We start from the raw sequence: 26,986 nt of genomic DNA on the forward strand, positions 1-26,986 counted from the left end.
GTCTTTTCATTTCCAGGTTTTTATTTGCCTGTTATAATTCTGATATTATGTACATATATATATATTTGTTTTTTGTAGAGGGCTCATCAACAGACCAAGCAAAGGCATACAGGAAGAGCACAGCTGCTGAGCAGAACCACAGCAGTGCTGGGACAGCCAATCTTTGCTTTTTTGTGTGTGTGTCTGCTTTTATTTTTCTTGGAGTGAGATCATCAAAGCTAACTGCTATAAAATGGGGAAACCACCTAGAGACTCAGACATCTGCCTACAAGCTAGTGGCATATGGGGAAAGGGCAACAGCACAAACTTTCAAAGTCACGGTGTATTTACATTCCCAACGTGAGGAACAGGGGAAGGGGCTGAGGACAAGAACTGGGGGCAGGCAGGGCTGCTAAGGGGTCCTGGGGTATGGTGGCAGCAGGGAAAAGTCTAGCCAATTCCAGTAGGAAGAGGTCTGCCTATCTCCAGCAGTGAGAGAAGCCACTTCGATGTTCTCTGGTGGGTATCGAAGGCAATATGAGTAAGTGTGTGTGTGTGTGTGTGTGTGTGTGTGTGTGTCCTGAAAGGTGGAATAGCAATGGGAGGAGGGTGTAAACCTAGTGTGCTAAGGGGGTGGGGGACGACTCTGGGCTTTCCAGATGGCCTCTTCTACACAGGCGGCCAGCTTGCTCAGGTCCCCATCCTGATTGGATCAAAAATGGCAAAGGGAGCAGATGGTGGGGACAGAGTTCTGTCTCCAGTCAGGCTAGCCAGGGAGAAAGAAGAGGTGCCAAGCTAGTCCTGAACAGACCCCACCATGCCTGTTTCCAGTCAGAAAGTGAGGACAGCTTCTCAGAGATGGCTCAGAGGACTCTCCTTTGTCTTCTCCCACAAACTATGGCCTCTCTGTCTAAATGGGTCGGCAAGGCAGCACCTGAAGATCCCTGATATGGGAGTGAACTGCCCTGAGCGGGGCAAAGCAGCGTATGCCCAGGAAAGGGTGCAGCTGGGTTTTGGCAATAAAGAGGGTAGCAGGTGGTAAGAAAGAGACTCGAAGTCACAGTTCCTCTCTGCTCCAGTCAAGTCTTCCATGCTCTGTGGAAAGAAGGAAGGACCTCGATCCCAAAGTCAGCAGGCCAATGGCATGGTGCATTGGCCAGGTGTCTTGGCCCCTGGCTCTTCTGCACCTCTGGCCCTGGGCCCAGCTTGGTCCTGCCTCACATGACTGGACCTTGCTATTCTAGGGCTACTGCAGGATTGATAGGAGAGGTAGCCCCTGAGCTGTCATTGCCTCCCGCTGCCTCCTTCTCTTTTTTGCCACTGTATTGGCCGATGAAAGAGCCATCCTCATTGAACTGGACATCCACACTGCCCCCATAATCAGCCAGACTGTCATCACTGCCTAGGGGTTTGATGTCTCCATTGAGAGATGGCTGGCTGCTGCCGAAGGCCTTCTCTTCATTGTCACTGTATGGAGAGAAGGTAGGGTGTGAGTAGATGTATTGCAGGGCCCTGGCAGAATACCCTAGCAGGTCACCCTAGTAGGTTCTTGCCCTCTTTTATTTTCCTGTCCATACAGGAAGTTTTGGGACTCATCCTGACACACGTCTAGGAGGTCAGGCTGTATGCATGATGCCACAAGGCCTGTACCTACTGCTGGAGCTTTACTTGAGGTTAAAGGCAGCCAGAGGAGTTACAGGCAGCCCAGCAACTAGGGTCTTAACACAAGAATAGCTGGGTAATGTTGGTCTCTCCCTAAAAGGGTAACTGATGGACCACCAAAGGAAAAGTGGGGGTCCCTTCCTCCCCAGGCCCTGAGCTCTAACTGGTCATCCCTAGTGTCCCATCTTACCTCTCCAGGGACCTGAAGTCACCCGAAGCACAGAAAAGAGAGAGGAGTTGAGTAAGACGTAAAGGTCAAGCAGAACTGGGCCAACCCCTACTTCTGCCCCTGCTCACCTGTACTCGCCGAAGGTCTCGTCTTTCATGGGCCGGGCCTCGGAATCTACCTGAGTGTCCTCCTTGTCCTTCACTACAGACATATCAGAGGAGTCAACTTTTCCTGCCCACCGCCATATTCTGGGTTGCTTTGTGCTAAGAGCCCCCAGTACTGTCTTAGCCCTTAGAAACCTTCAGAGTGACCCACCCAACCCATGTGGATCCATCCAGCTGCCACTGGTGTAGGTGTCTGTAGCCCCAGCCTGGGAAGAAGTCATCTTTGGGCTGCACCCTACCTCTATGAATATGCTTGTCATGCAACTCCCAAGTTTGGGCTCTTGGGATAAGGTTTTTTCTCTACTTTCAGCCGTAGCATCTTTACCCGAGTCATCACATTTTCCAGGTTACCTGAATATTTGCCGCCCTTGCTGCGTTTGATGAAGCAGAGGATGAGCAGGATGAGGAGCAAGAGAATGATAGCACTGACAAAGGCGATGAACCAGCCCTCGGAGGCAAAGCTACCTGTAGTAGAAACTCGCACGGGGCCTGAAGGCACAGAGCAGGAAGACAAAGACCAGGCCTTGGGATGAGCTATGCTGCTAACAGGCATGCTACATTCCTAAGCCTGAGCAGTAGCCTCTAAGCTAAGGCATAGTGCTCAGGACCCATTTGAAGCTATAGGGGACATTTGGGGCCAGGAGGTACCACAGCAGCAGGTAAGGAGAGGGGGGAGAGAGCCCTCTGTAGATGGTGCAGGGAAAGCCCAGATTTCTGGGAGGCAAAAGAGTGGCTCATGCTGCTAAGGGCTGCATGCAACAAACCTGGTAGTGGTGCCCAAGGCTTCCTGGCAGAGGATGGTGGCCTCAGTGCCTTACCAGTGCCATTAGTCTTCACAGCCAGATGGTGCAAGAGGACCTTCTCCCTCATCAGGTGGATCTCATATTTGGTGTCAGGCTGTAGGTCCCACTGTGTGTAGGAGCTCTGATTGTAGCTCACATATTGAGGCTGAGGCTGGTGATCAGGGCTCACTTTCCCTTCTGTACAGATGAGACACAGTGGCAGAGGGACTCAGCAGGAGGACTGGAGACACCTTACAGATAGGGACAAAACCTCAGCTCCCTACCCCAAGGATATCTCTGCACTCACCTGGCAAGGCTTTGAACAGGATGTGGAACCTGAAATTGCACTGGCCCTCCCGAGGGACCCAGGAGACCACACTGTAGTTTTCACCTGCTGTGACTGAAATGTTGCCAAAATCTGGCTTGCCTAGAGAATGTAGGAGCAAAGGGGGACCACAAGGCTCTTCAAAGGCCCACTCTTCTGAGATTAGCCTCCCAGTCAACCTCCTCCCTTGATCAAGCACAAGATAACTATCAAGACTAACACCGCCAAAACCCTTGCTTCAGCTCACCAAATAGGGCCATAGTGCCTCCTTCACGCACAATGGCCTCACCAGGACCCTGCTGGGTGGTGGCCTGAAGCTGGAAGCGGTACTGTAGATCAGGGTTGAGGTTGGTGAGATTATGAGTCCGGAGCTCTGGGTCCGAAAGGTTGAAGAACAACTGCTCTTTGCTTTCCCCATCCACTGTGGAAAGAAATAAGAGGCTGGCTTCAGTTACCAGCTTCGGTCTTTTCTAGATCTCCCAGCCTCCATACCAGGTACAGTGCACACACAGGGATGGTAAGAGAGCAGGTAGCCAGTGAGCACTCCATTGTGGCTGAGTGGTGGCTGCCAGTGCAGTAGCAGGCTAGTGTCCGACTGGCACTCCAGATGTAATGCCTCAGGGTGGCCAGGCACTGTGGAAGTATAAAAGGGTAGAAGGTCGTCGCCTGAGTCCAAGGAGAAGGGGCAGGGGATGCAGGTATAGGGTAGGGTGGCAGGCAGACTCACCTCCCTCTGGGGTGCTGAAGGTCCATTCACTTGCAGGCCCTAAGCCCCGCCCATTAAAGGCCTGTACCTCCACATGATAAGAGCTGTAAGGACGCAAACCACTGAGGATGGCACTGGTGGTGTTCGCAGGTACCACCATGTGACTTTTGTGGACATGCCTCTTGCTGTGCTTTCTCTGACTGCCCTTCCACCAGTACGTTACCTGTCCAGGGGGCCAACAAACCTCATAAGAGTAGAAGTCATCGACTAAGCAGGACGTCCAATACATGTTCCTCACCACCCTTGTCATAGGCCCTTTTCCCCCAACCCAAGAACTTCCAGAGGAGCTGCTCACAGACAACAGAATTCCCACCCTCATGAGGTATTAGGACATTCCTCTTTAGTTCTCCCCATACCCTGAATCCTTACATTGTATCCCCTGAGGTGGCCCTTAACCTGGGCCAAGTCCACAGGCCTCCACCTGACCAGCACAGTGCTTGAGTTGAAGATTGTGATGTCTTCAAGCTCAGGGCTCACCTGGGGGTCTGAAAACATCCAGTTATTTGGAGAAGACATAAGCCTTCACCTAAGCCAGCAGGTCAAACTCCTTCCCACAGGAAAGCGGGCTTGCATGTCACATGACGGGCTAGTCAGTGATGAATGGGGCTCTCCAGGAAAAAAGTAGTAATTTACACAGAGAAACCACAAAAAAATCTTGACTGGGTGCTCAAAATTACCAGTCGATATGCTCCAGACTCAAAGAAAACCACAAGGTATGGAAACTTGCTTTGGTAACTAGCTCTTAGCTGACATGCTGGATCTAAAGTAAGTTGAATTCTTTTACATTTTGAAATATTTGCATATACATAATAAGATGTCTTGAGGATAAGAGGATAAGTTCAATTCTAAAGGTTTATTTATTTATTTTATGCATTCATACTGTAGCTGTCTTCAGACACACCAGAAGAGGGCATTGGATCCCATTACATGGTTGTAAGCCACCATGTGGTTGCTGGGAATTGAACTCAGGACCTCTGGAAGAACAGTCAGTGCTCCTAACCACTGCGCCATCTCTCCAGCCCATAAGTTCAATTCTAAATCTACAAGGTTTCTTTCTGTAGTCTGGGCTATCCTAGAACTCAGTATGTGTCCTAGGGCATCCTCTAATATTTGCCTCAGCTTCTGGAATGCCACACTTAATATTATACCAATATGTACATAATTTGGAGATAGTCTCCTGGAACTCAGCAAGCACTATAACAAATGAGCTACATCCAAGCATTATATATACCACATTATTTTTAGCAAGCATGTGTTTTCACTGATCCAACACAAAAAGTCAAGTGTGGAATTTCCCACTGGGTGCCATATTTCAGCTCCTGGAACATTTCAGAGTTGGGATTTTCTGATGAGGGATACTCAGCCTATACCAGACACTCCCTGGACCAGACAGAGGAAATGCTGCCAAACATAGTGCTGGCTCAGTCAACTGCTATTTCTGCTAATGGCAAAAGTGCAGCAATTTGAGCTGTGCAGAATTTCATAACATCACAGTATCTATGGGAAAGCATGTCTTTTCTTGTAAGAATTGTACAATGAATCACTGAGGGGTGGGGGCTGGCAATGGCAAATGGACTGAAATACACATATGGACAGGATGACATGCATGAGGATTCCAGTCCCCAGCTCTCAAGCCCCGGGATGTGGGCCAAGCTCACTCCAATACTCACAGTCTTCCCCTGAATAGCCAATGGTGACCTGGGGCTCAGGGCCCTTCCCCTGGTTGTTCACTGCCTGGACTTTGATCTCATAAGGCACAAATGTGGAAGTGTTAGACACCACCAGGAAGGGGTCGCTCACGGTCTGTTCCTTCCAGGTCTCTTGTTTGCCCAGTGGTCGCCACTGTACACGGTACTGAATCTGGGGGGCATTCCAATCCATCCACCGAAGGGGCTGGGGGAGGCCAGCAGATAAGAAGCCATTGGTCAAGAGCGCCCATCTTCTCTGCCTTGTCCCCCAGCCCAGATATCCCCCAGGCACTGGCTTCCTCTTTACTACAGCCCAAGGACAGTCAATAGCTGTGTCCTGGCTTGGTGTCCACAATGCAAATCAGGGTAGGGACCCTCACCTTCCATGTGATGACCATATTGTTGGTCTCATTTCCTTCCCCTCTCACATCCACAGGGTTCTTCTCTGGGGCTGGAAAGTAATGTGTCAACTTATCAGTGCTGTAGCAAGGGCAAGGAACAAATGGCCCATTCTGGCTCCTGAAGCAGTAAGCCAGTAGCACCAAGAGTACAACAAAGGCCTCCTTGTTGCCCCTGGAACTCTGGAATCAGAGGGTATGGGCACAGCATGCCCTCTCTACACCCTACCCACAAAACCTGGGTTCCAGTGACTACCACCCCTTTCAGATGATCTGGGAGAGGATGTTGCCTTGGCTTACCTGCCTCAGGTGTGACTACAGTCTCAGAGACAGGGCTGGGTTCTCCGGAACCATATTTGTTAATGGCAGTGACCCGAAAGGTATAGTGGACATAGGGGGACAGCTTGAGGGTAGTAGAGGTCTGATTTCCTGGCACCTTGCCTAGACTGAACCATTTCTCAGGAGCCATTTCCTTGTCCTCAAATTCAATGTCATATTCTGCCAAGAAGCAAATCCACAGTGGAGTAATAAGCATATAGTGTAGCTTAGTAGGGAGGACAATGGGGAGGTAGGTGCTATATAAAGGAACCCAAGTCCCTTGGAAAACAAGTATATGCTTTAATGAGTCAGGCCATCCTGTGGCTCCTAAGAGAGGAGAATCTGAAGAAGAGGGACAGCTGGTGGCGGTAGTGCAGGGGATGCTATACTCAGGTCTCTTACTCTCAATGGGAGAGTTGTGGTCTTCAGCAGGGCTCCAAGACAAGTGCACCTGGCTCTGCTTCAGCAAGTGGCGGTCGGACAGCTCCAGGTGAGGCACTGGCCCAGGGCTTCCTGAGGGTCACAGAAGATGGATTCTCATGGCAGGCGGATTGCCTAGCCTCCTCAAGAGCCCCCACCTCCAACTCAGAATGTCCAGCAATTGGAGGAAGCACGGGCATGGTGGGTCAGAAGATAGGTACTCTTTGTACCTAACTCTATATTAGGACTTACCCACCACTAAGAGTTGTGCCCTGCTCTCCACCTCATCCAGTTCAGTGCTGGCCACACAACTGTAGTTGCCCTGGTCACTGTAGTCCAGGCTCTGGATGACAAGTTGCCCATCTTCTATGAAATACCTAGAGGTAGGGGCATACATGCCCCTTAGCTAGTGGCAGATGAACCACTTTCTGCCATTCCTGACCCTTTCCCTTGTCCTACCATAAACTTCCCCCTCTAAGGAGGAGTGCCTCCTGCCAGAATAAGGCTAAGAGGTCTGACTCCCAGTTTTTCTCTGCTCTCTTCTACCTAGCCCATTCTAGGGCTGGCGGCCCTCACTTGTCACTGTCTCCACGTTCCTGGAGGTCTCTCCCATCTCCACGCCAAGTGATGCTGGCTTGTAAAGAGGGGTCAAAGGAGGCCTGGCACGTGAATGTCACCCTTGCACCTTTCTTCTCAATTGTGCTCCGGGGTCCTTGTGTGATCTGGGTTGCTTCTGAGGGGAACAAAGAGGAAGACAGGTCACTTTGATGTTCAACACAGACTTTGACTCTACCTCTCAGGAAGTCTGACAGTCATGTGTGCTCATATCTAACCTTTAACCTGTAGGTTAGCCAAAATGGTCACATTGTTCTGGTCATTGGCAGCCTGGCAGAAATAGCGTCCAGTGTCATTGGCCTGGAGATCTCTGATGCCCAGCGTTCCATTGGCATAGGGGAAAAATCTTTCATCCTGAAGCACTGTGGTTCCTTCCTCATCCAGCCTAGAACAAGCAGAGTCTGGCTTGGCCTAACCAGCTTGGCCTCCCTGCCCTCCTGGAATCTTTAGATGAGAAGATAGCTTAGAAGCCTCCGTAAGATGGGCACTCACCACTGGACACTGGGAACAGGAGCTCCAAAGGCTTTGCACAGCAAGTAAGCAGTACTGCCCTCTACTGCCATGTATGTCTGATTGTCTTTTGTTAGGATCCTGGCTGGCAGCTCTAGGGGAAGAATGGTCTCAGGAGACAGGGTAGGTCTAGAAGTCCCAAGTGTAGGAGAATCCAGTAACCCCCCCAGATGGCACACACAGACCTTTAGGAGCCATGTTTATTGGCTTCCCCATTCTAGGCTGTCCCTCTCCGCCTTGGCTAAATGGTTTCCTTAGACTTGTATGTACTTCAGCCACCAGGATTCTACCAAGTACTGAAGGCTCAAAGACCACTTACCATATTCCCCAAAGCCTTCCCTGGCCAGCCCCAAATTTCCCTGAGTATCTGGGACAGAAGTCATTAGACTATCCTGGGTTACATCTTGTCCAGGGTACACCTCTACTCAGACATGATGACAAGACCCTGCTTATTCTATGACTCCCACTCCCAACTATTGTGAGAATGGAAGAAAGATGAGGTGAAGGCCTTAGAAAGTAGCAAGGCAGCCCCAAAAAGCTATGCCCCAACCAGGTGCTGGCTGAGTAGGTTTGGTGGACTGGAAGGAGAGACTGGGGGCTATGAGGCAAGGGTAAGCAGGTGGCTGGGGAAAAAGAAGGGACAGAGGGAAGGAAGGCAATCAGGAGATAAGGTCACTGCACTCACGGACAACATAGATATAGGCATTGGCTAGTAGGAGCCCATGCTGGTTGCGAGCTTCACACTGGGTCACCATTGTGTCACTTGGTTGCACATTACTCAGGATCAAAGACCCCTGCTCAATCCGGTACTTCTGGTCCTTGTTCACCTCTGTATGCAACAGGCAGGGCCCAAAGGCTCAGGTTAGAACATTGAACTTTACTGAAAGCCCTCCTCTCCCTCTTCTTCCCCTTGAAGTTTTCTTGTACTCCCTACACACCCAACCACTGCTGAGGCCCTGCTTACTCTCTATAGACATTCCGTTGATTCTCCAGGTGACCTCTGGTTGGGGCCTGCCCTGGACTTGGCAGTCTAGGCGGGCAGTCTCTCCTGGCCCATACAAATGACTCTGGGGCTTCTGCAGCCAGTATGGGGCAGCTGAGCAGGAGGAAAAAGCAGCCTGAGCCTGAAGCTTGCTTTGGCCCTAAGTGTAGGCCCTGCCCTCTCCCATGACAGTGGACATTGTAGGTCATCAACCATAAAAGCCATTCTGAGGAGCCTGTGTTAGCTGGGAAAGAATGTACCATGCCCATACCTTCCACAGTGACATAGTAGGCATGCCGAGCACTGCCCAGTGAGTTCTCAGCAAGGCAGGTATACTCGCCATCATCTTCCTCGCCCACATTGAGGAGCTGCAGTGTCTTGTTATGGTTCTGGTAGATAACACGGTCTGTTGGCATAGGGTCACTGGGGTGCAGCCACTTGATGGTGGGTGTAGGGCTGCCCAGGGTCATGGTGCCAAGGGAAAAGAGAGAGGAAGACAACAAAACCATTCAGTCCTGAGGCATAAACCTGTTGGAGGCCACCAAACACCAGCCCTCCACCCTAGAAGTCCACACTCACAATCCCTCAGCAATGCACTCCAGGATTAATGACTGGCCCTGCAAGGCCACGAGGTGACTGCTGGAGTTTGTGGGGAAGAGCAGGCGTGGCTTCCGGTCAATCATGCTGTTGGCTACCAGGAGAAAAGGAGTGAGTCATCAGACTTAAGAGAAATTGGACATCTCAGTGGGGACCTAGGCCTCTGTTTGCTCCTATGTTAGAAAGAATGGCTGCAGTATGGCTCAGTGGTAGAAAGTTTGCCTAACATTTGCGAAGCCTTGGGTTCCAGAAAAATAAAAAGATGCCTGATGGGTATGGTGGTCACATTAGCATCCATTCATAAACTTGAGGCAAAAGAATCATGAGTTCAAGGCCAGCTTGGTCTACAGAGGGAGACTATTTTTTTAAAGTGTGTCCTAGCAATATGTGGTAACATATGACTCCAATCCGAGCACCTGGGAAACAGAAGTAGGCAGATTTCTTTGAGTTTGAGACCACTCTGATCTGCATAGCAAGTTCTAGGCCAGCAAGAGATACAGAGTGAGACTCTGTCTCAAACCAAAAAACAAACAAAAAATCCATCTATCTCTACCTTCAGCACATCAGAAGGGATCTTAGTGGGTACATTTGAGAGCAATAATGCCTTGAGGGTATTTGTGGTTGTGTGCCCCTTTTCTTGGGGGCTAAGATGGAAGTCAAGAAAAGAGTGGGGTAGGGTTATCACAGATTCTGGGACTCACTGGGCTTGACCCGGAGGTCAATAGGTTCCTTTTGAATGATGGTCCGGGTGCCAGGGAAGTGGGCATTGCAGATGTAGTCTGAATGATTGTCTGAGGTAAGCACATTGGCAAAATATAGGTCTCCGTTCTGGCCCATGGACACCCGCTCATCTTGTTTGATGTGCAAAATCTCTGCAGAAGAAGAGACAAGGTGATGGAGGTGGGAATCTGTTGGAGAAGACCCCCAGCCCCCATGTTCCAGGCAGCAGCTCCTTCTGTCACCCACTGCTGTTCATCCAGTAGATCCTAAGTGGGGCTGCACTGGGTGGAGGATTGCAAGGTAGAACTACTGATTCTCCTTCCTCCACTTCCACGGGTTTTACAGTCTCCTTCGGCCATTTGGGGGCACCTAGAAAGGACAGAGACTGGCATTCTCATCTTGATCAAAACAGTTGAAGACAGGAAGGAGAGATGGGAGGTCATGGTGATTCATAAGGGTGGGAAGGGGCCAGGTGGAAGTTCACATAAAGGGAGGCAAAAATTCTGGAGGTTTATAGTGGGGATAGGAGCCCCACAGTAGAGATGGTAAGCAGGAGGCCAACTGACCAAGAAGGGTTAATCCACCACAATTCTCAGCCCTCCCACCCATCCTGAGGAAAGTACAAGAATGGTGGGGGGAGGCTGAGGTGCAGCCGTGGGGGAGGGGAGCTACAGAGGGATGCAGGAGCCACAGACCCTTCCATCATCTTGACACAGGAAACCATGGCAACGGTTCCCAAGGTAACTGAAGAAGAGAGTGCTTCAGGAGGCAGAAAACTCAGTGAGGATGGAATGCAGAGGGAAAACCCCAGGGAAAGGGCGACACATATAAAGACACAGCTCTAGAACCAGGAATGAGACGGATGGAGAAGCCAAGTTAGAGATGCAGGAGCGGAAGACAGCAGAGACCAAAGTGGGAAAACCAAGAAAAGATAAATGGCAGAGATAACAGAGATAAGCTTAAAGTGAAAGGGGGAAAACCCAGGCAGAAACAGCAGCTACAAAGGCCAAGCCAGGGGGGCTGGGGATTTAGCTCAGTGGTAGAGCGCTTACCTAGGAAGCGCAAGGCCCTGGGTTCGGTCCCCAGCTCCGAAAAAAAGAACCAAAAAAAAAAAAAAAAAAAAAAAAAAAAAAAAAAAAAGGCCAAGCCAGGGAGTAACTCAGAGACAGGTGGGCAGACAGGAAGGCAAAGTAGACCCTGGTGCAGTCACCCACCCATTCAAGCCAGTCCATGCCCCAAGCCCACCAGCAGTGATCATAAGGTAGGCACCAAGAAAGACTAATAGAAAGAAGGGGCAATGAGGTAACAAGAAGTTCAGTGAAAAAAGAGGGTGAAAGGGTGAAATAAACTACTGGAGAAAATAGGAAGGGAAAATGGGGACAGCTAGGGTGAGGTGAGGGTTGTAGGGCATCTAAGCACCTCACAACATGACTGGCTAAGGAGCCAGTGGTTGCCAGTCAGGCCTCCACTCAGCTCCCAGAAACTAAGGAACTTCCTTTTTTTTTCCCCCGGAGCTGGGGACCGAACCCAGGGCCTTGCACTTGCTAGGCAAGTGCTCTACCACAGAGCTAAATCCCCAACCCAGGAACTTCCTTTCAGGTACCCCAAGCCCTTCCTGGCCCTGCAGTGCTTCGCACCCTCAGCCACGAGCTGGATCTCATGCGACATGGCAGTTCCTAGATTATTGCTGGCATAGCAGCGATAGATGCCCTGAAACCTCTGGGCAAAGCTGTTGTTGCCTTCGATGGTGAAGGAGCCAGAATAGGGTGCCTCGTGTACCACTACACCCAATTCTTCCTTAGGTTTGAAGTGGATGCCATCTTTCGTCCAGCGGAACCTGTGGACAGAGCATGGATAAGAGGTTCTAGCACTCAAAACATACTGCAACATGACAGGGGTGAGTGTTCTTGAAGCCAGGGAACCCCAGCTGGTGGGACCAGTGTAGACAGGGACTCAGGGTCACAACCCAGGGGATCTGAGGGTTCTAGACTCAGAAGTTAGGTGACCCAGGGAAGCCTGAGTGCTAGAGGCTAAGGTCAGCTGTCATGAACAGAGTGTCAGAGAGTGGGGAGCACTTACTCCACTTGGGGTCTGCCTCTGGCTTCACATTTGAGGCTTATGTCATCTGTTGGGAAGACAACCAGGCGCCGTGGAGACTGTTCTGTGATGACAGGTGGCTCCAGTACTGGAGACAAAATAAGAAAAATGGGGAAATTTATGTCTGGTTGATACCATGGCCTCAACCTATGTCTCAACCTGAGGATAGCAGGGCACTTAGGAAGCCCATGGCCAGTGAGAAAAAGAGAAGCTAAGAGACACAGGGAGTCAGAAATGGACACATGAGAAACAGAGAAAAGATACCAATAGAAGTTGGAGAAAGGAGAAAGATATAGACAGGGACAGACAAAGAGAAAAAGACAAATAAAGGCACAGAGAGAAAAGTCTATGGCCATATTATCCCAAATGAATCTGATCTCGAATGCTAAATAGGCCTGATTAGTACTTGGATAAAAGATATAGAAAGAACAAAAAGTAAAGAGAGACAACAACAAAAAAAGAAAGAAAAAAAGAAAGGAGAGAGAGAGACAGAGAGACAGAGACAGAGAGAGACAGAGAAACAGAGAGAGAGAGAGACACTTGAGGGGCAGAAGCAGATGGATCTCTGGGTTCCAGGCCAGCCTCATCTACAGTTTCAGGAAAGCCAGGGCGACATGGAGAAACCCTGTCTTTAATAACCCTCCCCCAAAAGAAGAGCAATTCCTAGTGGGAGGAGATGGCACCAGCATGACAGCAATACATGGAAACAGTGTGAGAATGACAGAAATTCCAACAGAAGCAAAGATGCTAAACTCAGGTGAGAGAAGAAACCAAGAGGAGCCTCTGGATTGAGTTAAAGGAACAAAAGAAAAGGGACCCGAGTTTCCCCCACCTAAAAAAAAGCACAAACCACAGCCATTTACAGTACTATAGGAAAAATAAGTGTTCTCCAATATACAGAACAAAGGTGTGCTGGCTCAGCCCAAGGCCCCTCCCCCTCCCTGATGGTGGCCTTTAAGTATGCTCTCCCACTCCTCCAACTTACCATGGTGTCCTTTATCTGAGAATCCAGACAGCAAGGGAGAGAAGGGAGAAAAATTCTGAGGGCAGTCCCAATAGGGCCTGATGGCAGGAGGAGAAGCAAGCTGGAGCAGACTCCCATAGAGACATGGAAAGGATATGGAAATTCAGGGGCACTGGACAGAATCCGTGGATGGCACAACTTCCAAGAAGAAAGGCTTCACCAGATATAGCCCCAGGATTTGTAGACCCAGAAATACAGAACTTTTGTCTTTAGTAAAGGGTGTTGTTATAGTCCCTGGCAAGGTTGGGTAAGGCCCACAGAACTAAACTCTTCTCCCAAGATGCCTTGGAAGATTTGGAAGCAGACAGCCTGGCAACTGGCGCCTTCCCCTGCTCCAGCCCACTTCCCTCCTAATCCAATTAGTGCAGCTCAGTGTTTTCAATTAGGAAGGCCCGAGCCTTCAGAGCCTGGTGCCCCTCCTCCTCAAGCCCTCCCAAAGGCCCTGCGAGCATCTGAGTCTCCATAGCCCTCAGGACCTGCCCCAGCCATCCTTCTCTCCTTCCTTCCTCCCAGGACACCACCAAGCTCCCTGGGGCAGAGGAGCTGCCCCAATCTCAAGACTCAACTGAGCAGCAAAAGGATGTAGAAAGGGGAGAGAAGAGAACAAGAACACTGGTTTGGCTCTGAAAGCTTTGCCTCTGCAGACTTCAGCTTTAGCATAAGGCTCCCAGAAGAGAAAAAGGGACTCCCTAGGAAAAAACCACAGAGGTCTATGATCTGGGGAGGAGCCAATCTGAGAGCAAGAGAGTGACAGCAGTGACAGAATAAGGGGAATCAACTCAGTGGAAGAAACAAGAAGAGAGACAAAGGAGTCTGGAGAGGCTGGTGAAGGAGAAATGGAGGGCAAGTCTCACTAGGTAGACAGCATGTCTGCCTGCTGCATCATCTCAGAGAAGTACCAAGGGCTGGTCATTGCCCAGGGCAGCCCCAGAGCTGCTCTGCTCTCTGGCCTAGTTATCTGTCCTTGTTGCCACTTTTTTTTAAGTCTACCCTGCCCCCACCACACAAAAGACACACCCAGGCAAGATGGACCAGTCCATCTGGCAGCAAGGCAGGCTGATACCCAGCATAAGGTCTTGGCATTTTAGATTAGAAAGCAGACCTTGAAAAGCAAGTGAAAGACAGAGAAGGAAGGGCTACTATATGTCTATGAATATGCAAAAGTTAGGGTCTGGCACATGTGTGGATATCCTGGAATGTGCATATCCAGTATCTGTTGGTGTATATATGTATATCTGAACACATGTACAGACTTGTCTGTGTGTGCTTGCATTTCAGTGCATAGTGCTGTGCTATACAGCCACCATGTCTGTATAGACAATTGCTCCTTGATTTCTGTATAGATAACTTATTTAAGTGTAAATCACCAGTGTGTATTTCTGTTGGTGTGTCTTATTCCATTCATATCTCTGTGCCTAGTTGGAACGAGGTCTGTTTCTTTTTTTTTTTTTTTTTCTGGAGCTGGGGACCGAACCCAGGGCCTTGCCCTTGCTAGGCAAGCGCTCTACCACTGAGCTAAATCCCCAACCCCACAAGGTCTGTTTCATATTCCCAGCACACTTATATGTAGGCATCTCTGGGGGATAAGGAATGGGTGTACAGATATCTATGTGAGTGTCTTAACCTCTGGGCCATCAATTTCTCTTCACCTCCTCCAAAGTTTGCTATACCCTGATGTCAAGTGACTCTCAAGTTCGCCTCTCTTGACTCCTATCCCGTTCTTGGCAGTCTTCCCCACACCTGCTGTGGAGCTTGCCTCTCTTTATGTCCAGGTTCAGAGATAAAGATAACAAAGTGGACAAGAATTAAAGCCTAGTAACTCAATATGCATAAACATTATCATATATGGTACTGTATGAAATGCTTTCCTACATGATGACAACTCTTGCTGAAACTTGGGAGGAAATCTCATCACAGTAAACATACCCTTCATTTGCATACATTCTCTACTCACCCATATACATACACCCATCTTACTACAAAGAAACGTTACAGACAAATACCTGCACATCTCCACAAACCTGACCCTAAATAAGTTGGAGTGACTCACAGACTTACTGAAATAGGAAATTAAAATCATATCTATTAGCAGTCATCTACCCAGTTAAAACACATACATCACATACACACACACACATACACACACACACACACACACACACACACACACACACATGAACAAGTCAACTCAAAAGCCTAGTCCCACTCTACAGATACACTCCACGATAGCCACACACTTAATTGTGATAGCACTCCAAGTATCACAGACACCTGTTCCAACCCTTTCCCAATGCCTCCAAATAATTACACCCCCCAAAAGCTGTTGAGTCAAGACCTGGTTTTTTTCTTTTCTTTTTTTTTTAAAGATTTTATTTATTATTATGTATAAGTACACTGTCACTGTCTTCAGACACACCAGAAGAGGGCATCAGATCCCATTACAGATGGTTGTGAACCACCATGTGGTTGCTGGGATTTGAACTCAGGACCTCTGGAAGAGCAGTCGGTGCTCTTAACCACTGAGCCATCTCTCCAGCCCCCAAGACCTGGTTTTTTTCAAGGTGTCTTTTCCTGCCTCAGTTAAGAGACAAGACTCCCCAGGGCCTAAGATGGGAAAAAGCTGAGATCGTAAGACTGCCCATTCTCCTGGTTGCTACATCCATGCAGTGTAATCAGAGGGAATGGAAGCAGGGAGTGGGTTTGGAAAGGTGCTCATGCTAAAGGAGAACAGAGGAAAGGGTCCAGAAGGATGTCTTGCACGGTCTGCTGTCCGTGGTACTGGACGCATCATGTATGTTCCTGTCCATGGTGCTGACACTCCCTATGCTTTCTTCCTGACCCTTCTAAAGGTACAAAGAGTCCTGCGTAACTCTTGCTCACCCCATGCTACAGAAGAAGTGAGGGCTAAAAGTGGGGAGAAAGTGAACAGGTGAAAGATAAAGAAGAGCTCAGCACAGCAGCGGTAGGAGGTGCTGAAGCTCCCTCCAGTTACTCACATTCATCAGGAATCTGTATGAGCAGGCAGGGGCTGCAGAGGAGAAGAGGCAACACGTACCACAGCATCATGACCATCTTCCTGTCAGCTCAGCAGATCAGTGCAGCACAACTGGCCAGATTCCACTCACCCTCTCACTGGTGGTTGGTTCCAGCGGTACCTGCTGACGGGGGTGGGGGTGGGGGACTTGAGAGAAGGGAGGAGGGAAGGTGGGGGAGAAGAGAGAGAGGAAGAGAGTGGATGAGGCAGCCATTAGTGACTAACATCTAAGCCCAGATCTTGGCTCCAGCCCCAGCTGGCTAGCTTACCCCCCCCCCCCACACACATTTTCCTCCTTCCTACTCTTTACACAAGCAATTCCACCTCAGAAGGAGAAACTTTTAAGAGACCGCCTTGGTTGGGACTCCAGATTCCCTTTCGTTCCCTTCTTTTGGTTTGTGCCTTTCTGCTAGCTGACTATCCAGCACCAACTAGTTACCACAATTAACTCCCCTGTGGGTACTATCAGCCATGAGTGTGTTGATATACCTGCCTGTAAGCAGGTGTCCAAGGGTGGTGCGTGGATGCAGATCAGCATGTGGGGAGTATTTATGTGGTTATGTATGCATACACTGATGTGTGTGTAGAGGAATCAGTGTGTTACTAATAGCTTTTTCTGTGTCTGAAAGTGCCTGTGGAGGATGAATCCCTGTGACTCTAGTTTGCACACATAAATGTAAAGAATGTTCCTTGTAGTTTCATTGTTATCTTTCTAAGAGATGAGTGATCCCTGGCAGCTATCAGAACCTATAAACTGGAGGCTTGGGGAACAGGGTAGGAAAGCAGAAAATGGGCTCAAGATAGCTGCATTTCATTTAACAGGCTCAAGAAAAGGAAGAGAGGATGAAAAATAGACCCTGTTCTTAAGAACTGAGAGAAAGATAAAAAGCATTTCCTTGCTACTCTTCAGGCCCCAGTGGACAATAGTGGAAGCTATGTCCTTTCTATTGTTATATACATGTTCCAGGCCAGGGTCATGGAAAGTTCTGGGACGTTTCCCAAGATATTTCTCATATCTGGCAGTCTCAGTACCTGGTTCTTTTGTTGAGTCTTCAGAGTTCAACTACTAGATGTCCAAGTCATTCCAAGTATGTTCCGCTGGATATGGTGGGGCCCAAAGACTTGTGGTCCAAGACAAAGATTAGGAGAAGATATAGACTTCCAAGAAAACAGGCTACTTTGACTGACACAATAAAAGACACGAAAGAGGTAATGATCATTCCGAAAAAAAGAAGAAAAAAAAAAGAGGTAATGATCAAACAAACATTCAGACAAAGGAAGAGCTAGTGTTGTTGGGTAACTGAGTTAGATACCCTGAACCACAATCTGGATGTCCTCAATAAATTCATCTAACCAGGATCTTATCAAAGTAGAGGTCTTCATCTAGAACACCTAAGTTTCAAAAACAAGTAAGTGGGACTGATAAGATGACTCCATGGGCAAAGATGTTTGCCACCAAGCCAGAGAGCATGAGTTTGCTCCCTGGAGCCAACATAATGTAAGGAAAGAACTGATTTGAACAAATTGTTCTTTGATGCCCAAGTAGGCATCCTGACATAAACACACAAATTAGTAAATATAAAAGAGGGGTTGGGGATTTGGCTCAGTGGTAGAGCGCTTGCCTAGTAAGCACAAGGCCCTGGGTTCGATCCCTAGCTCCGAAAAAAAAAAAAGAATAGAAAAAAATAAATATAAAAGAAATATTAAAACATCCAAAAGGAAGGTCAAAAGTCCTAGAATGTCATGTTAAGGCATCTGAACTCCATCAGGAGTCACAAATCAATTTCACACACGGGGGTGATCTGAGAGTAGAAGTCAACTTGTAGCTTTGCCCTCCAAAGCTGGTGAGGGTGGCAGAGCACCAGAATGGGTCAACATAGCTGGCCTCGAGGCCAAGGGAATGATTTAAACAGTAGGAAGTGGAAAATGGATGATCAGTCCAAATCTTCAAGAGCTGAGCTGGGGCCCAGAATAGAACAGTGGTTTTGTTTTACCAACACCTCCCCCAACAAAGCCAATGATAGCAGGGCCAGGCAGCCCCAGGCAGCCTTAGTCTTGACTTCAAGGCCTGTAGGAAGCAGTGGGAGACTTAGATCAGAGAGCAAGGGATCAAACAACAGCCTTGGGAGCTCTGAGCCCTGGTCTGAGAAGGGGGTGGGGTGGGGACTGGAGCAAGGAAAGCTCAAAGAGGGACTGCCCTGTCTGGGAGGATGCTTTGATTCTGTGTGTTGAACTGGTGATTTCTACCAAGCCACTTCCTCATTTTCCTCCAAACCTATGATCCCAGAATGAGGTTTGTTATACATGCAAGGTGAGGAGCAGGGAGTAGAAATATTGTGTTATCCTTGTATGTGTCCCATCCTGGATCTATCTTAATAACTGCACATTCAATTTATTTTTATGTCTCCTAATATTATTTGTTATCTGTCTTGCCATGGTCTGAACACTCAGAGGCAGGCATGAAGGAGCCAGAAGATTGAGAAGCCTTTGACAGATAAGGGGGGTGGTCTCTTCTGTCTCTCTTCTCACTGCTGCTGGGTCTCTGATCTCTCACCATTCCTCAGGCAATTATAGAGAGAGCTAAGGTTGTTAGCTCAGCAGGCCCTGACCCCCCATCAGCTCTATGGAGGGCAAAGGGGGGTGGTAAATATTCTACAGATGGAGCCAAGGCCCAGTCTGCCAAGGGTGACAGACAGAGTGAGAAAAAGGCAGGAGGAAGCAGGAGAGTCTGCGAAGCAGGGTTAGGGGGCTGGGAAGACATGACAAAGACTGCTGTTAAAAGACTAGAGAGCCAAGAGATAAATAAGATGGAGAAATATAGAAACAGAGACCTGGGCGGCAAGACCGGGGGAAAAGGTAAAAGGAATACAAAGAATGAGAGATAGGTGCAAAAAGCAGTGTAGAGAAAGAAGGATGAGGGTTAGGTGTATGCACCTGCATGCAGGCCACTGCTACCTCCCTTTGCAGTAGTCCCAGTTCCTGGGTAGATTGGGAAGGGAGAGGTGCCAGGCCAGAGTTGGCGGGGGAGACAATGAGCTAGGGTCAGTGTGGGGGGTTTCTCTGCTTGGAGGTCAATCTGGGTCCAGAAGCAGGGCAGGGAGAGTAGAGATGCTGAGTACTGAGGCCAGAGAGACAAAGCTCCACAATGACAGTGATAAGCCCCCGCTCACTTATGGCACTGGAGCAGGAAGACAGTAAGATAAATGACTCACTGTTGACTGATGCACATGTCCCAGAGAACAGGTGGAGGTTCCTACAGAGAGGAGGCTTATGAGAGGGAGAAGCCCCTAGAGAAGTTTAGCAGATCCTTCCAAGATTGCAGCTGAGTGCTCAACAGCACAGAATAGGCAGCCACCTGACTGGGGAAGGTGCAGAGAAAATCATAGGCACAACAGTGTGTGTGTGTGTGTGTGTGTGTGTGTGTGTGTGTGTTTGTGTGTGTGTGTATGTGTGTCCCAATCATGTACACCTATCACTGTGTACACCTATTACACAGTTGTGGAACATAAGACGAAGGTGAGAATGCTCCCAAGTGAAGCTAGCCTCCAATTATCCTAGCCACATTGTCAAAAATCTTTTATGGTCAGGGAGAAAAACAGGTATAGCATTAATTGTGAGGAGCAAGTCCAGGAGATGAGAGTCAAGACCACAGGAGAGGGCTCAATAACAGCTCTTAAGGAGCCTCACCTTGGCCATTCTATGTCCTGCCTGAGTTCCATGGGGAGTCCTCTTGTCTACACCACACCATGTTATTGTCATTAGTGCTGCATTTCTGGCAAAGTCAGTTGCCAGGAAAAGGTCTGAGAGGTCATGGTACCTGGCTGAGACTTAGGGTCATTGTTTCAACCTCTGAACTTTCTCTCTCTGTCTGTCTGTCTCTGTCTGTGTCTGTGTCTCTGTCTGTCTCTGTCTGTCTCTGTCTGTCTCTGTCTGTCTCTGTCTGTCTCTGTCTCTCTGTCTCTCTGTCTCTCTGTCTCTCTGTCTCTCTGTCTCTCTCTCTCTCTCTCTCTCTCTCTCTCTCTCTCTCTCTCTCCAAGGATGCCCTGCAAATGCACTTGGAGCACATGCCTAACCAGCTCCACGACTGCCACTGCTGGTCTTTCCTAGAGGAGAGGCAGGAAGAGAGCCCTTCGAAGGCGGGTCAAATAATCTCCAAGCTTTCTACTCAGCGTCTAGGGAAATGGCATCAGGACAGAATTGGGGCAGTACTGGGGTCTCAGTGCTCTGGGTATATATATATCAGGCACAGAATGGATGGCAGGTACCTATCCCTCAGGCCTGGGAGGAAGAAGAAGACATTTGGTATTCTGCTGATAGTGACATGAAGGTATCATCGTCACCTAAACCTTATTCACTATGCCCCTTTAAAGCTTTCTCCCAACCAAATAGGTTGTGGCTTTTGGGTTTCTATGGTGATGGAGCCTCACAGAAAAGGTGGGGGAAGCCTTGTTGTAGCTTTTTGGGTTATTTAGATAATACATAAAGAAGACTGCTTGAGAAAGTCCCTACACGTATCTATCTGGAAGTCCAGAAGTCTTTAGACTCCTTCCTCTCTATCTCCTCAAGGGGAGATTGAAGAGTGTACACCCCATTCAGTCTCAGCCTTCCTTATCCCAGCCCCCTTACCCTGCCTGAGGCTTCTGTATCCAAGGCAACTAAGACTCACCTGTTAAGGACTATTCTTAAATGATGGAAAGGGAGCAGATGGAGGTTAACCCTTTGTGAGGAAGGGAGGGAGGATCCTCACCATTGACTGGTTCCGTCTGACACTCCCTCAACCATGATCTCTGTCAGCTCCATTTTCTTAAGTGAACTCATAGCGCTTACCGCCTACCAGGGACTCTTCTAAGCACTTTCCACAGACTCATTTCATCCTTATTAGCTCCATTTGACAAGTGACAAAATTGAGGCCCAGAGCTGAACTGTGTGCAGAGCTGCCATAGGCACTCAATAGGGGTGGTGTTTTAAATGGTGTAGAGGCTCTGGAAGCTGCCAAAAGCTCCTCTAACACCCTAATTTGTTTCTGCTTGGATCCTATAGAACCAGAGGCCTGGTCAAGGATAGTCTCCAAGCCATTCTGTCTCCTGGGGAAGGGCTTATTTGCTAAGCAAATGTAGAAGATAGGGAGTGGAGTATTGGGAGGACGGGCTTGAGGAAGTCTTATATAAGCAACAGCATATCTTCATGGAGCAGGCCTGACCCAAACAACATATCTGCCCTTCTACTTGGGTTCCCCTCAGCTTGAAGCCCTCCCTGTGAGACTCCTATAACACCACTTCAAGTACTCAATTAAACAGAAGGCTAACTGCTTTTCTTGTTGGACTCAGAGGCAGGCTGGGTTTCTTTGTCCCCTCACTACTAGCCCAAATCTCAACCAAAAGCACACAAAGGTTCCTCTCTCCAGCCAGAGTTTAGGGACAGCAAAGCTCTGTTTTTGTACTAAGGAGTGATAGAGACCAAGCAGGAGTCAGAATTCACCCCAACAGGGCACAGACCAAGATTCAGCTTTCCAGAGCCTTGGAGGCAGAGTCACAAAGCAAAAGCAGGTATCAGGGTTCTCCTGCCCCTGAATTTCATGGGTGAGGTAGGATGAGCTTAACACTGAGGGGCAGAGGAGACCACATGGATTCATTCCTTGGGTGAGGGGCCACCAAACAAATAGATAACCCATGTGTACTAGAGATTGTGAGCAAATATGATGAACAGAGAGCAGCAGCTGACTTGTCTCCAATTCCAAAATGACTCCTGGAAGTGGCTCAGACACTGCCAGGCCCCCCAGCAGACCAGACCCTTGGGGCTTCTATTCCCAAAGGGTTAAAGGGCAGAAGAGGCACAGGAAGCCTGGGAGTGGACAATGGTGCTTCTGTCCTCCTTATGGCTTAAGCATTCCTAAGGAATGAACGAAGCCATCTGGGGAGGGGACCCAAGGGAATAGCCAAACCCTTGCCTGGTCAGAGGCTCTGCCCCCCAGCATAGACTCTGTTAGAGCCACGGAAGAGACCCATGTAGACACAGGAAGATGCGCATGTGTGCATGCTGTCTCTCAAGAACATACAGATATACAAATATGCACAGACAACCAAATAGGAGCCCAATGCAAGTAAACAAGACTAATGGACGTTACACAAATATACACATGTGACCAGATACATGAGCCTCACACATGCAAATAAAAATACTAGAATGCACACACACAGGCTCAAAGCTTCCCAGCAACCCGACTTTCCCATGCAGACCTCCAAACTTAGGGCTACCCTCCCCCATTTCTGCCTGGCACTGGATGCTTTGTACTGGAGTTCTGAGAAGGGAGGGGGCTCATAAAGAGACAGTCTTCATCCTTCAAATTCTATCTTCAGACCAATATTGAGACAGACATGCTCCAAAGTCCTCACGGACAAGTGCATATTCTACTACCTTCCTGCCCCACCCATCTGCTGGTTTAGGAAGCTGACCCTACTGGGTTTAGGTGCCAGGGACTAGCACAAGTTGCTGAGTGGCCTTGCAGCTTTTTAACTTGGAAAAGCTGTGGCAAGTTTCTGGGGCCTTGGGTTGGGGGCAATGGACAAAGAAAAGCTTCCAGAAAGGCCAGCAGATCAGATTCTCCCCTCGGCAAAAGAACTCCTACCCTCCTCTGACCCCTCCCTCTCCCTCCAACCACAGCCTTTAGGAAGTCACAGAGACCCTGTTGATATTTGGGAAGCAGGTAGGGTAGTCATCAGATGCTCCTCTCTACCCTCCAAGTCGGGCAAGGCCATATGGGAATGTCTAAGCCCAATTCAGGGACATGGAGACAACTGAGATACACTAAGACTCACTCCTATTATGGGGACTAGCAACTCTGTGCCAAGCTCATAACCATCAGGAGTTACTGAGAAAGGGGAACACCTTAGGGGAAGTACAGGGTGGACCAAAGACATACACAATAAACAAAAGGGCAATCAGACTGAAGGGCACCAACTGGAAGGGGAAGTGGGAAGACAGGGTCAGGGCCAAGGGAAGACAGAGGAGAAAACAGGAGGGGAAGGCTGCAATCCACCTTCTATGGGCAAATGTAGTAAGGGAATGGCCCAGTGAGACAATAACAATGTTAGGGAATGCAAGGGGCCTGGAAAAGCAGAAAAGATGAACAGATTAGAGCAAGTGACAGATGGCAAGGTTATAGGACCTGAGGAATGAGGCTAGTGAGGGTCCATTCTCATTGGCCCCATACAGGGACCTAAGCCTTCCCCATCCTGGGAACAGGTGACAGGGCAAAGACAATGACAGCTTGGGGCACAAGTCCTGGAATTTAGATCCACACCCAGAGCCAGAACTACATGTCACCTCCTCACACCTTGTCCATAAAGAGAGGCCTAACAGATCAGATCTCCACATGGGACCTCAATTCTACTCCATACCCTGGACACATGTAATGATAGGATCCTTGACCTAGGTCATTTTTGCAAGGTCATGTCACCCTCACAGTCCAGAGGAGCACTTAGTTGTTGTCATTTTGGTTGGTACCATTTACTGTGAAAGAGATCTTGCATAAATCAATGAACCACCACTCCTCATGTGATAGCCAGCAAAACTGAGGCCTATCATCCCAGCATTCAGAAAGGTTGAGGCATGAGGGTTGCTTTGAGCTTGATATCAGCTTCAGCTACACTAGAGTACTAGATCAGCCAGAGTTAGAGTGAAAAATTGGAAAGAAATCATGAGGCAGAGGCAGTTGATTTCTGAGTTTGAGGCCATCCTGGTCTAAAGAGAGCGTTCTAGGACAGCCAGGGCTGTGCAGAGAAACTGTTTCAAAAAAATTAAAAATGAGAAAGAAAGAAAGAAAGAAAGAAAGAAAGAGAGAGAGAGAGAAAGAGGGAGAGAGAGAAAGAAAGAAAGAAAGGAAGGAAGGAAGGAAGGAAGGAAGGAAGGAAGGAAGGAAGGAGTGAAGCTGAAGTTAAAAATATGGCCTGACTGCCTTGAATCATTGAACTGGGCAACAGCCAATATGGTACACTCATATGTCCCCTTCACCTTACCTAGTCAATCATGGAAAGTGCTTCTCTTGGAAAGTTCCTATCCCTCAGTGACAGAAGAGGGAAGAAGCCAACCAGGGAGCATAGCAGAGCTTCCCTGTCTGCTAGCCTTCCTTCACTGTCTTCCTTTTTCCCTTCAAATTATCATGAAGGAAATAAAAGGGAAATCTGTATTTCAAAGGGACAAGGATGGTATTGGTGGCTGGTTACTTACATGTGCAGTCTGCCCCAAGAAGGCACTCAGCAGTGGAAAATCTATCTAGCAAACGACTACCCCACCCATGGTTGCTCGGTCCCTGGGCAGTCATTCTGTGAACAGCCCCCATGCCTGGCCATGGTGCTCTGCAGAAGGCAATAGGCTGGGCACTGGGGGAGGAGTCTCTTGGGAGTAGGTAGTAGCAATCCAGGAGAGCTGTGCTGTGATGAATGTCGAATGTGTTTCCCTCTCCTCGGTAATCAGATCACAGGCAATTCCTAATTTCTTTTGTTCTTCTCTATTTCAAATGTATTCCAATAAGTTGCTTTTGTGTTTTTCAAATGTACTGTAACAAGATATATTGCTTTGGGGATTGTGCACACAAAAAAATAATACAGAATGACAGACATTGAAATACAGCAAGGAGGCAGAGAAGTGGGGAGTTCCCAGTCCCAGCCCTGTCACCAACTCGACATGTGGCCACAGACCCTTGAGGGTGACTGAAGGCTTGGTGCCTGAATGGTAAGCATGTCTATACAGTGCTGCATAGATGTTGGGATAGGTGAGAAGCTAGGTTTGTCACATTCCACCATCTGCAGCAAGGAGCCCACCAGAGGTGAGGCCCTGGGTAAGCCCCACCCTAGTCACCCTACTAAAGGCCCATAAAGGTGGGAAGAAAGGCTGGTGGATCTATTCATCAGAAGGGCCATGTGAGTCAGCAAAGAAAACACTGGGCTGCTAGTATCCTCTAGCACTGGTTACATTAATTAGGATCAAGACATCTATCTACCTGAAAGGGATGCCAGGCCCCCAGGTGGTCCCCAGGTGGTCCCCAGGTGGTCCTGCCTCCTTGAGACAGATGGATAGGGGTTCTAGATACTAGGTAAGGAGCAGTGGGTTATATCTGTTGTTCTTTTCAATCCCCATCAATCGACACCCTAAAACTCTGAACTAGATCGAAGGGGATAGGGTATGGAAAGGTCCCTCCTTCCATAATTAAACAGAGAGTGTAAAACAATGTCCAAAATCGCTCCAGTCTCTACAGAAAGAATCCCAGGTACCTTGCTTCCAGAAATCCCTGGTCCTGAGTCAATGAGGCCCTTCATCCCTTTTTTTACCTGGTGGACCCATGGTCTACACCCATGTGCACCCACAGGCACATCAGTGGGTGCTCAAATCCATCTTTATTAGTGTAGTCTTTATTGGCCAAAGAACCTAAGGAAGGTTCTGCGCCTGAGGAGACTGGTTTTGCAGCTCATTTGAGGGGATCCCCGGAGGAAATTTGGAAAGGAGGAGGTGAAGAACAAAGCCCCCTCCCCACTTTGGGGTGGAGGCGCAGGCAGCGCCCATCCCTGTTCCTTCTCCCCCTCCCACTGCTGGAGAAGCTTCGTCGATCTCCCCTACACCATGCTAGTCACTGGGTTCTCCCCCACCCCACCCGCAATCAGGACTTTAGAATGGGGATGAGGAACAGCCACGCCCAGAGCCACACCCCACGGCGGTCGACTGGGTTAGATGGACGTTCTGCTGGGATCACATTTCCTTCTTCACACACGCATACACCCACAGGGATATGTCAACTTCAGCCCCACTTGCCCACACAGAACCTGCCTGACCACTCTTGTGCCCCTCCCTAAGCATCCATTTGGGGAACCGCCCAGTTACCCCTCACCTGTCGGGCTCTGGCACCTAGCCACTTTCTCCAAACCCATTCCAGACCGCAGTGCTCAGAGCCCGGTGCCTAGCATGGGTGGGGCTCCAGCCTTCCTACGCTCTATGAAGAGGAGGCATGAAACCAGCTCCCTCTGCGCCCGAGGCAGAGCTGGGTCTGGAATGCAGCCGCTGCTGCGGCCAAGGGGACAAATCAGTCCGTCTTACCTGCGCAGCTCCGGTTGCCAGCCCAGCCTCTGTGCACGCCGGCCTCGGACCCGCCACCCAGTGATGCTGCTGCCGACGCGGATGTTGCTGCTGCTGCTGCTGCTGCTGCTGCTGCTGAGGCTGCGGCGGCGGCGGCGGCGGCGGCGGCGGCGGCGGCGGCGGCGGCGGGCGGGGCAGCGTGCGCGGGGAGGTAGGGGAGGAAGAGGGAGGGGGAGGGAGTGAGATCACCTCCCCCGCAGCAGGCCCCGCCTCACCACACCCTCGCTCCTTGTTTCTTCTGAACCCGGCCGCGGAGCCCCACGCGCGCTAGGGACCTCGCGGGGGTCCTCGTCAGGAGCTTCAGCAGTGCCGGAATCCCTGAGATGAGAGTGACAAATCTCACCATCAGGGATCCCCGCCGCCCTTGAGGCTTGTATTGGAAATCACTTGCAGAAGTATTCTCAGGATCCCGAGGCTGGACAGTGAGGAGAGGAGCCAGACTGGGAACCAGATTACCTCGCCTCCGCAGGGCCTTCCAGGGCTCTGGCCAGTAAAGAGCATTCATATACCGTTAGGTCCGGGCTGTGCCCTGGTCATGTCTTCGAACCCCTGCCCAGCCAGGACCCTAGGTCAGGGTCCTTCAGGGATGTGCTTGTGAACCTGAGTCCCCA

The 26,986-nt window shown here is 49.4% G+C and overlaps 1 protein-coding gene across 6 annotated transcripts; it reads right to left on the reverse strand.

Moving 5' to 3' along the window:
* L1cam (L1 cell adhesion molecule) lies at nucleotides 1–26,481 on the reverse strand. Of its 6 annotated transcripts, none has more exons than XM_087600596.1 (28): nucleotides 26,337–26,453; nucleotides 17,283–17,433; nucleotides 16,213–16,397; nucleotides 12,175–12,280; nucleotides 11,733–11,932; nucleotides 10,342–10,464; nucleotides 10,077–10,247; nucleotides 9,358–9,469; nucleotides 9,050–9,234; nucleotides 8,761–8,892; nucleotides 8,482–8,625; nucleotides 7,779–7,890; nucleotides 7,505–7,671; nucleotides 7,248–7,404; nucleotides 6,924–7,048; nucleotides 6,654–6,764; nucleotides 6,234–6,431; nucleotides 5,916–5,986; nucleotides 5,518–5,740; nucleotides 4,217–4,332; nucleotides 3,809–4,010; nucleotides 3,592–3,714; nucleotides 3,329–3,502; nucleotides 3,064–3,183; nucleotides 2,793–2,954; nucleotides 2,326–2,463; nucleotides 1,939–2,011; nucleotides 1–1,446 (listed from the first exon to the last, which is right to left on the reverse strand). In XM_087600596.1, exons 3-28 carry the CDS (start codon nucleotides 16,286–16,288, stop codon nucleotides 1,215–1,217), a joined length of 3,753 nt encoding a protein of 1,250 aa, XP_087456722.1. In that variant the 5' UTR covers nucleotides 16,289–16,397; nucleotides 17,283–17,433; nucleotides 26,337–26,453; the 3' UTR covers nucleotides 1–1,214. The 6 variants fall into 6 exon arrangements, 5 of the variants coding, with proteins under 5 accessions (XP_087456722.1, XP_087456724.1, XP_087456723.1 ...); XM_087600598.1 differs by having other exon boundaries at nucleotides 1,923–2,011; NM_017345.3 differs by lacking the exon at nucleotides 17,283–17,433 and adding an exon at nucleotides 13,178–13,192 and having other exon boundaries at nucleotides 4–1,446; nucleotides 26,337–26,481.
* Nucleotides 26,482–26,986: the final 505 nt, after the last annotated feature.

This window comes from Rattus norvegicus, chromosome X (genome assembly GCF_021556685.1).
Source record: "Rattus norvegicus strain SHRSP/BbbUtx chromosome X, alternate assembly SHRSP_T2T, whole genome shotgun sequence".
Taxonomy (NCBI): domain Eukaryota; kingdom Metazoa; phylum Chordata; class Mammalia; order Rodentia; family Muridae; genus Rattus; species Rattus norvegicus.

Coding starts and splice junctions, on each gene's coding strand:
- L1cam (NM_017345.3), bottom strand. CDS start 16,288: ATGGTCATGATGCTGTGGTACGTGTTGCCTCTTCTCCTCTGCAGCCCC. Junction 8,893..9,049: donor CTACTATGTCACTGTGGAAG/GTATGGGCATGG, acceptor CCTCCTGCTCAG/CTGCCCCATACTGGCTGCAG. Junction 5,741..5,915: donor ATATGGTCATCACATGGAAG/GTGAGGGTCCCT, acceptor GGCCTCCCCCAG/CCCCTTCGGTGGATGGATTG.